The sequence below is a fragment of the Gekko japonicus genome, unplaced genomic scaffold (assembly GCF_001447785.1).
Source record: "Gekko japonicus isolate JY-2015 unplaced genomic scaffold, Gekko_japonicus_V1.1 scaffold5295, whole genome shotgun sequence".
NCBI lineage: Eukaryota > Metazoa > Chordata > Lepidosauria > Squamata > Gekkonidae > Gekko > Gekko japonicus.
The window spans coordinates 41,463-51,452 of NW_015172709.1; the positions used below are offsets into that span (position 1 = coordinate 41,463).

The 9,990-nt window shown below is 53.2% G+C and overlaps 2 protein-coding genes across 2 annotated transcripts in view; one reads left to right on the plus strand and one right to left on the minus strand.

Annotated features, from left to right (window-relative positions):
• LOC107119336 (cysteine protease ATG4D-like) overlaps nucleotides 1–7,122 on the plus strand; it is a 34,574-nt gene extending 27,452 nt beyond the window's left edge. Inside the window, exon 11 of the mRNA XM_015421804.1 lies at nucleotides 7,055–7,122. Coding sequence (XP_015277290.1) covers nucleotides 7,055–7,122 — 68 coding nt within the window. The remainder of the gene's footprint in view (nucleotides 1–7,054) is intronic.
• A 4-nt stretch (nucleotides 7,123–7,126) lies between these two features.
• Nucleotides 7,127–8,279, minus strand: LOC107119337 (galactosylceramide sulfotransferase-like; the record flags this gene model as incomplete). Its single annotated transcript, XM_015421805.1, has 1 exon — nucleotides 7,127–8,279. A coding segment is annotated over one exon (1,153 nt), but the record flags the coding sequence as incomplete, so codon positions are not given.
• Between the last annotated feature and the right edge of the window lie 1,711 nt (nucleotides 8,280–9,990).

Here is a 9,990-nt window from a genome sequence, read left to right on the forward strand (position 1 = left end):
AGTTCCTTGTGGCATTTCAGAGTAAAAAAAATCTACCCCCTTTATAGGCGGTCCAGATCTGCGGCCCAAGGCAATATCAGGAGGAGGCCTCACTCCGCATCTGTATGCCCTGTTGGTGGACCTCCAGAATAGCTGGCGGGCCCCTGCATGAGACGGGATGCTGGACTAGATGGAACACTAGCCTGATCCGGCAGCGTTCTTCCAGTGTCCTTGCGACCGTTTTCTTAGCCCCTGCTTTACATAGAGAGTGGTTAAATTGTGGGATTTGCTGCCAGAGGATGTAGTGGTGGCCACAGGAATAAACGGCTTTCAATGGGGAGCAGACAGATTCATGGAGGATAAGTCTGTCGGTGGCTACTAGCCATGGTGACAGAGGGGAACCTCCACATTCAGAGGCACTAATCCCCTGAAAACCAGAGCCAGGAGGCAGCGTCAGGGGAAGGCCTCGGCCTCTATATGCCCTGTTGTTGACCCTCCAGAGGAACTGGTTGGCCCCTGTGTGAGGCAGGGTGCTGGACTAGATGGACCACTGGTCTGATCCAGCAGGGCTCTTCTGAGGTTCTCATGAAGGCCTCGGCCTCTCTGCCCTGTTGCTGGCCCTCCAGAGGAACCGGTTGGCCACTGTGCAAGGCAGGATGCTGAACTAGGTGGACCCTCATTGGTCTGATCCAGCAGGGCTCTTCTTATGTCCTTATATAAGCCTTGACTTCTGTGTCCTGTTGTTGGCCCTCCAGAGGAACTGGTTGACCCCTGCATGAGATGGGATGCTGGATTGGATGGACCCTCACTGGTCTGATCCAGCAGGGCTCTTCTTGTGTTCTTAATCTCCAGGTTTAGAGGCTGTCAACCTCTGAATCCAGGAGCAAGGCGGCAACATCAGGGGAAGGCCTCGGCCTCTCTTCCCTGTTGCTGGCCCTCCAGAGGAACTGGTTGGCCACTGTGTGAGACAGGAGGCTGGACTAGATGGACCACTGCTCTGGTCCAGTAGGGCTCTTACATTCTTATGATGCTTGAACTGGCCTATTCCCTGGAAGTGGATAACCCCCATCTCTTTGGGATTGCTGTTAACTCTGCCTTCCTGAGAATTCCTCAGATCTGGGGCCGAGATGCTAGAATGCAAAGAGAAGGAGCAAATTTTTGCAAAGAAACGCTGGACTGTGGGATCTAATCTGTCAAGAACTTCAGACATAATTCCAGGATTTCTCAGGGTTCGGGAATTATGATGAATGAATAAGAACTTCTTTAACTGCTAATGCCCTACGAAGTAGGGTTACCAACTCCTACTTGGGAAATACCTGGAGATTTGGGGTGTGTGTGGAATCTAGGGAGAGAGGTTTGGGAAGGGGGCGGGACCTTGGCAGGGTGTGACGCCAGAGAGTCCACCCTCCAAAGCAGCCATTTTCTCCAGGAGATTTGATCAATGTTGCCTGGAAATCAGTGGTTAATTTGAGATCTCCAGCCTCCCCCTGGAGGTTGGCAGCCCCATCTGCAAGAGAGGATGTGCTTGATCACAGCGATGTCGCTCTTAACCTTGCTAGAAGCTGGCTGCTGTTATTGGTGGAACCGGAATAGAAAGTCGAAGCGCCGTTTGTGCACTACTGTGGACTGCTACATGTATGAGTTCGGGAAATCTTTGTTCCCTCTAAGGTGCAGAGTCCTGTGAGCAAAAATTCTACTTTGTGAGCTCCTGGCCTCAAAGTTGTGAGCGAGCCATTTGGCGACTGCATAAATTACTTTGCTCTGGAGCCGCCTTTTCTGAGCAAAGACAAAAATGTGTGAGCTGGAAGCTAAAAAACTGTGAGCTAGCTCACACTAACTCAGCTTAGAGGGAACACTGGTTCCCACCTCCCCTTGGCTTTGGCTGGCTAATTAGTCTTAGGAAGGCCAGAATTTTCTCAGTTTCTGTCCACCGCCGCCACCGCCCCGCCACACACATCTGTAATGTGGGAATAATAACTGACGTCATTTACAAGCCCATCGTGAGATGACTCAAGTCACACAAGTGGTTTTGGGAGAGCGTCTTCTGGCTGCTTCTTTTGTATCAATATTTGCACATTTTCGGAGCTCTCTCTCTCTCCATCTCTTGGGTCTAGAAATACGGGCAGAATCCCTTTCTTCCCTCGCAGGGGAATAGGCCGTTCTGATTGGTCGCTGTTGTAGAGCGACCAATAGCAAGTCAGTTCTGAGGAGCCTTCGTCCGGCTCGAAGCTTCGCATGGGGAGTGAATGAGGCGATTTCAGTAAGCCATTTCAATACATTACAGCCTGGGTCACTTCACCGGGGTGTGAGGAAACGGGAAACGTCACCTTCCTCTGTCCTTTGTGTGGCTATTAAATAGTACGAGAGGTGGGGTGAGGGCCAATCGACTGAAGCCTCAGTCCAGTCAAGACTGAGAGCCTCAGGTTGTCTTCTCCATGTCACACAGCACTGTTTGTCAGCTTTGACTGAGATACTGGCTTAAATCCATTCCTCAAAAAGTGTTATCTAGCTACAATGATTACTGTGAGGTGCCTTTGAAAACTGTTTGGAATGAGGCCGTCCGGTAGTTCAGCAGTTCAAGACCCGGGTGCCGCAAGACGGGGTGAGCTCTTGTCTCTAGTTCCAGCTCTTGCCAACCTAGCAGTTTGAAAGCAAGAAATTGTAAGTAGATAAATAGGTACCACTTCGGTGGGAAGGTAACAGCGTTCCGTGCGTCTTGGTGTTTAGGCATGCCGGCCACATGACCACGGAAACGTCTTCGGACAGCGCTGGCTCTTCGGCTTTGAAACGGAGATGAGCACCACAACCCTAGAGTCGGATTCGACTGGCTTTCGAGCAAGGGGACCTTTACCTTTACTTTAGAAGCAGGGAGCCCTGACCTCGTCAGAACTCGGAAGCTGAGATGGCCGAGGAAATCCAGGATCGCTACGCAGAGCCAGGCAAGGGCAACCCACCTCTGAATGTCTCCTGCTGTGAAAAGAAGGAAAAGAAGAAGAGTTGGTTTTAATACCCCCCCCCTTCACTACCCAAAGGAGCTTCAGAGCGGTTTACAATCACCTTCCCTTCCCCTCCCCACAACAGACACCCTGTGAGGTAGGCGGGGCTGAGAGAGCTCTTTCGAGGACTGTGACTGACCCAAAGTCACCCAGCTGGCTTCATGTGGACGACCTCACAGCACATTCTATCGCCACATTTTTATATCACATTGATCTCAGTGGACTGGCTGAGGTTTAGGAAATCCAGATTCAAAGGTGGTGGCAGCAGCTTGTGGGGTGCGTGTGTGTCAGACGCTGGCTGTTCCCTCTCCTACGCAACTCCGAAGAGCAGAGAAGCTCCACCTGCCTTTGCAGTTGTTTACCCAAAGGACTCTGCAGGGGCGCAGCGACTGTCCCCCAGAAATCGACCTCGTAGAATTGACAAGAACGCTGAAGAAAGGCAGGAGGACAGAGACAAAACACAGACATCAGCATCCCATTCTCTTGAACTCTAAGAACTGTAGCTCTGTGGAGGAGCCGTTCCAGGTTTCTAATGGAAAATCCCCAGGATCTTGAACAAACTAGAACAGGGGTGTCAAACATGCAGCCCGGGAGCCGCATTAGGCCCCCAGAGGGGCTTCTGTCAGGCCTGCAGTGGAACTGGCTGTCTTCTGCTGCTTCTTCCAGTTCTGCTGCTGCTGCGTCATCGTAGGTTTGCAGCTTCCAGATACACACCTGAAAGAGCACACTCAAGATTGCAACAGCACAGACATTTTGATGCAATCATTCAGAGCAGGAGGTGTCAGTTATCAGACACTTAAATAAACAAAGTATTGCAAGAGTGCTAATGTTTTAAGCATGTTTTTATTTTGAGTAAAAAAGGCCACCCTTTGTGTTTGTGTCCTTTATAAAGTTTATATCTCCGCTACCTGGCATTACATTTTATGACATGCATGGCCTGGCCCAACAAGGTCTCATTTATGTCAGATCTGGCTCTCATAATAAATGAGTTCGACACCCCTGAACTCGACTGTCCAGGATTCTTGTACACCTGTGTAAAGGGGTCCAGTTTTGTAATGTGGATGGGGTTGTCGTCAGGGTCCAGAGACACCATCTGCCTCTGCAGTCTGGCTTTTTCGGGCCTGATCCTTCTTTCAACCCACCCTGCCCTCCGTGTGCTGCTGGGCTAAGCAGGGAAAGAAGTGAGCTGGGGAAACGACCCCACGGCCCCGTCCACTTGTTGTGAAGTGGCTGAAAGGAGCAGATAAGATCCCTCTGCTGCCTTGGGATGGCAGCCTCCCGGTGGGGCCCGGGGATCCCTCGGAGTTACAGCTCATCTAAAGACTACAAAGATCAGTTCCCCTGGAGAAAATGGAGGCTTTGGAGGGTGGGCTCTCTAGGGCACTGCACTCCCCACCCTGACCTCCCCAGGCTCCATCCCCAAATCTCCAGGATTTTCTCAGCCTGGATCTGGCAACCCTACACCCCATCCCCCTCCGGTAGCCAGGGGACGCCTGGCAACCATACACCACCCCCGGGCAACCTGAGGAGCATCGGCCTCCGTTGCCTCCCACATGGCCACCTTGATTTGCCTGCGCGCACACGTGGTGAAGGAAGTTGCTCCTTGATTCCTTGAAGAATCTCCCCCCCCCCTTAGGATAAAAGAACAAATTATTTTGGATTTAGCTCTCTACTCACAAAACCCCAGTGTACCCCAGCTGCTGTGAGAGACCTGTGAAGTGAATGGAATAGAGCAGGGGTCCCCAATACTTTTGGTGAGTGTGTGTGTGTGTGTGTGCGTGTGCACATGCCTGGAAGCCATGCTTGACTTCTGGCCACCCCTCTTGGACATTCAGAGAGGTGGCTTGCTATTGCCTGCCCCTGCCTCCAGACTCTGGTATTCCTTGGAGAGACCCCCCCTTCCAAGTACTCGCCAGAGTCGGCCCTGCCTGGCTACCCAAGTCAGGGCATACCCCAATTTTGTTAGCCCTCCAGGCACCTTGGGCGTCCTGATGCAAAATCGGTGCTGCGAGAGGTGCGGGGTTGCCGGGGACGTTGGCGGGGTGGGGGGGACATTCCTGTTGCCAGGTCTGGTGGGGACACCAGCAGGGAGAGGGACATTCTGGGAGCCAGAAGCATCGTCCCTGACGTGCCAACGTCACCGGAAGTGACATCGCGCGCTGTGCCTACATCACCTGGAAGTGATGTAGGCACATTGGGGGCGACACTCTGGTTTCTGGACAAAGCTCTATGGTAAACTCACCCTCGAACCATGGAGTCTCGCCCAGAAACCAGAGTGTCGCCCCCCAACATCACCAACTTTCCTTATGTCACTCCCGGGTGACTTAGGTGTGTCACACGACATTTCTGTTGGGGGGGGATTTCCTCCCCCAGCCGATTGGCTGGTGGCAGGCAGGAGCCCACAAAACAGGGCAATCCCCTGCCCCCAGCAGGGGAATGACAGCCCTAGGAAGGCAGAGCCAGCCACAAAAACGGCAGCCACAGGCTTACGTTCAGCCACACTGTAAAGACCCTTGTGCTGTGGTGTAGGGATGCCAGCCTCCAGGTGGGACCTGAGGACCCCCCGGAATTACAGCTCATCTCCAGACTGCACAGATCAGTTCCCCTGAAGGAAATGGAGGCTTTGGAGGGTGGATTCTGTGGCATTGAGCCCCACCAAGGTCCCTAGCTTCCCCAGGCTCCATCCCCAAATCTCCAGGAGTTTCCCAACCTGGAGCTGGCAACCAGACCCCTCCAACCCTCACCAGTGGCTGGAGGGACTCGGCAACCCAAGGTGGCAGCTGCTGCCGAAGCAATGTTCTCAGAAAACCGCACAGCCAATCAAATCTCCAACAGCCAATCCTAAGCCTTGCTGGGCAAAAAGCCCCACCTAGTCCTGCCTACTTTCTAAAAACACTTCGCCGGTGGCCAGGAAAGGTGTTGGCAGGCACCATGGCACCCCAGGGCACCATGTTGGGTATTAGAACTGGAGGACTTGGCGCTGACTTGCGAAGATGGCACCAAAGAGTTTAGGCAGATAGAGAGGTCAGGACACGCGGCCCATCCTTTCCTTCCTGCTATCCGAACCTTTCCTTTGAAGCAGAATGCGACTCTTAGGGGCAATTCCCTCTGCTTCTGCTCTCTCACTCTCTCTTCTCTCGCACACACACAAAGAAGGTGCGTGATCTCCGTCTTGCACCATGGAGGCTGGACACGTGTCCAGCATCCAACACCATCTAGTTCAGTGGTGGCGAACCTATGGCACGGGTGCCAGAGGTGGCACTCAGAGCCCTCTCTGTGGGCACGCGTGCCATCGCCCCAGCCAGGCCCAGACCATCATTAAAGTGTCGAATTCTCTGCCAAATAATTTTAAGTAAGTGAAAGCATTTGGGATTGCTTTCCTTACTTTGTTTGGATCTAAAGTAAAACCTCAGTATTCAGGTTAAATAGCCGTGTTGGCACTTTGCGATCAATAAGTGGGTTTTGGGTCGCGGTTTGGGCACTCGGTCTCTAAAAGGTTTGCCGTCACTGATTTAGTTACTTAGAAATGGTAATCTATCTCGCTCTCTCACTCACTCTCCAGCATGTGTTTCCTTTAATAAAAGGTACTTATTAGCTTTAGAACTGACTACTTAGAACTGGTAATCTCTCTCTCTCTCTCACCCGCACTCTCCAGCATGTGTTTCCTTTAATGAAAAGGTACTTATTAGCTTTAGAACTGACTGCTGACTCCGTGTGACTTCGCAAGTCTGTCGCCACACCTAGCCCCAAGCCGCAGTTTGGTGTCGTGGTTAAGTGCGCAGACTCTCATCTGGGAGAACCGGGTTTGATTCCCCACTCCTCCACTTGCAGCTGCTGGATGACCTTGGGCAAGCCGTAGTTCTGATAAGAGCTGTTCTTGAAAAAGAGCAGTTTCTGCCAGAGCTCTCTCAGCCCCACCTACCTCACGGGGTGTCTGTTGTGGGGAGGGGAAGGGAAAGGAGTTTGTCAGCCGCTCTGAGACTCCAAGTGAAGGGCGGGGGATAACTCCAATCTCTCCTCCTCCTCTGCTGCGTTAAAGCCTTTGCACACTCTGCTATTCTCTTGTGGTCCCCTGGCAGCACCCAGTCCGGAGAATGCAACATTGGGAACCCCTGGAATAGAAGAGCCAGGACTGGGCTTCCGCTGACCTTTTATGCAGTGGGAAGGGGCCGCATGTCCCTCCCATACTGCCTGTAATAGAGGTAGGCGTGATACTGAAGCTCAGGCAAGACCATTCGGAAACAGTCCCTGTACTGGTCAGAGGTGAGGTTCTGCCTCAGGTTGTAGCCCAGAATGGTGACACTTCCCGGCTGCCAAGGCCGAAGTTCATCTGCCATGACCTCGGGGCCGACGGGTTCCCCCGCCAGACACTTCCCCACGGCCTCTTGCAGCAGGGCCCGGAAGGTGGCTAACTCCTGCTTCATGCGTACGTAGCCGTAGTGCTCCACCTTGCGCCAGAAGATGCTCTGGAAAAACCTATAGAGCTGCACGTCAAGCCAGTTCCAGGCCTGGATCTTCTGCACCAGCTCCTTGGACAACGGCGCCTCCTCCTTATGGCGGACGTTTAGCCGGACGTACAGCAGCTCTTCCATGTCCAACCCGAGCAATTCCCGGGCGAGAAGCAAGGACTCGTCGAAATGTTCCGCGATCATCACCAGCTGAAAGGTCTGGTTGAGTCTTTCCAGCTCGCTGGCCCACCGGCTGCCCGGCGCCACTTCCTGGCTCGCGTTCAAGCCCAGGTCAAAAGTCATGGGATTCCTGGCGAGCCCGTTGCTGACATCTTGAGCGTCGTAGTACTGGCTGGACGCCTCGAGGAAAGCGAGCAGCGGCCTGGAGTGGTTGGCCAGCGGCTGGAAGGCGGGCACGATGTTTCGGTAGTAGTGGAAGACAGACTCGAAAGTCCGCACTGGGTCACGCAGGATGGTGAGGAAGACGCTCGGAGAGGGGACGACGGCCTGCACTTCCCCGGCCTCCAGTCTCATGTGGCTGCAAAGCAAGTTGAAATGGGCAGCCCCTGGTGGGAGGTCTTCCACAAAGTCCCTGGAGAAGCGTTCGGGGTACGCAAACTGATAGGAGTAGCGGGGGAAGGCCACGGCCAAGCTGCGCCGCTCGGCAGCACGGAAAAGTATGTTCTGCACGGTGCTGCTTCCTGTCTTGTGGGTCTTGAGAAAGACAATGTTGGGGGCCCCCTGCTTCCCCACGCGAGCTTTCCCCGACCCCCACGGCTTGGCTAAAGAGCGGGTTAAAGTGGTCTTCCGATGGAGGCCGAACAGCTTTTCCTTCTGGTTGATCTTCAGGCTTTCACTGCAAGAGAGGGCCACAGAAAGGTGAATTAGCAATGCGCGGCTCGGAACGGAGGTAATTCACAGAAGTGGGTTAATGCCTTGGAAGGCTGCTGGCCATAGCTTAAGGCGGCTGTGGACTGGGGCCGCAGGTCCCGATGGCTTCTGTGACCCTTGAACGGCGAAGCGCCACGTTCTATGTGTTCAAGACTACAGAGACTGGGATTGGGTTAGGGCTGCCAAGTGGGGGAAGGGGGCAGGTAAACCCCTGCTTTGGAGACCCGATTTCCACCGCCGCGGAATCGGGCCCCGGGGGGAACTCCGCCCCCCGAAGCACAGCGTGGCTGCGTTAATTTGGGTCGTGATGTTTTTCTACCATTTCCAAAGAAATATTTCAATTTTAATAAACATACAAGTTTGAAAATATCAATCCTAGTTTGAACTAAGTCTTCTGATGGAGATATAGGTGATTCATCAGGAGAATTTGATTCCACCTCTGGTGATGAACGACAAGGAACGGCTTCTGGAGCGCGGCGAGGCTCCTCCGCTGGTAATAAAAACCACTTGGCAACCCTAGATTGGGTTAGGTACAGAGGGCAGCTCCAGTGTCTGCCAGGGGGGCACCACACTTTGGAGCAGCTGGCACAAGAACCGCACTTTGGACCAGGACACAGCATATGTCCCCTGTGTTAGACGGAAATCCTGTCTTCAGTTTGTGTTTCCCCAGTCCGATTTGAGAAAACACTCGGCACAATCCTGTAGAATAGAACCAGATCTAGAACTTTATTAATAAAGGAGGGAAGCACAGGTTCAACAAGATTTTGGAGCCCACAGCTCTCCCTAAGGTTACAATGGGAGACATAAGGTTTTATACCCCCCACTAGCAGTAAAGCCCGTTGTGAAAACAATACAACGAGATCTAGAAAGAGGCTCTGGGGGAGTGCTCTGGCTTTGGGCAAACAGTGTCAATTTGCTGTGGTGACCTCAGCAGGGTATAATGACAGAGTCCACTGTTTTCTCCAGAGGAACTGATCTCTGCTACCTGAAGAGCAGTTGTAATTGTGAGTGATCTGTAGCCCTCACCTGGAGATTGGCAACAATTGTTACCCAGGACAAAATGGCTGGTTTGGAGGGTGGAGTCTATGGCATTCTACCTGTCTGAGGTCCCACCCCTCTGCAAACCCCACCCTCTCCAGGCTCCACCCCTCAAATCCCCAGGAATTTGTCAGCATGTAGTTGGCAACCCCATCTCCTTCCCAGCTAGCCACCAACCTACCATTATCTGCCCCTTTGACTTCAGCTGACTTCTGCCCTCCCTTCTGCAGAGCAGTTGTAATTCTGAGTGCTCTCCAGCCCTCACCTGGAGATTGGCAACAATGGTTCCCTATGTGGGACTGATTGGTTTGGTGGGTGGAGTCTATGGCATTGTACCTGTCTGAGGTCCCACCCCTCCTCAAACCTCACCCTCTTCAGGCTCCATCCCTCAAACCTCCAGGAATTTCCCATCTGGAGTTGGCAACCCTATCAGGATTGGCCCCAATGTGTTTTCTCCCAAAGGCCAAAGTAGGTGACAGGACCAAGCTTAGTTGCCTACCAACAGGCACTGAGGGGAATGTAGGGTTGCCAGCTCTAAGGAGGGAAATACCTGGAGGTTTGGGGGGTGGATTCTGTAGAGGGCCGGGCGACGGAGGCATCGGCCTTCTGTCGCCCGCCTTGCCCCCCCAATCTCGGCC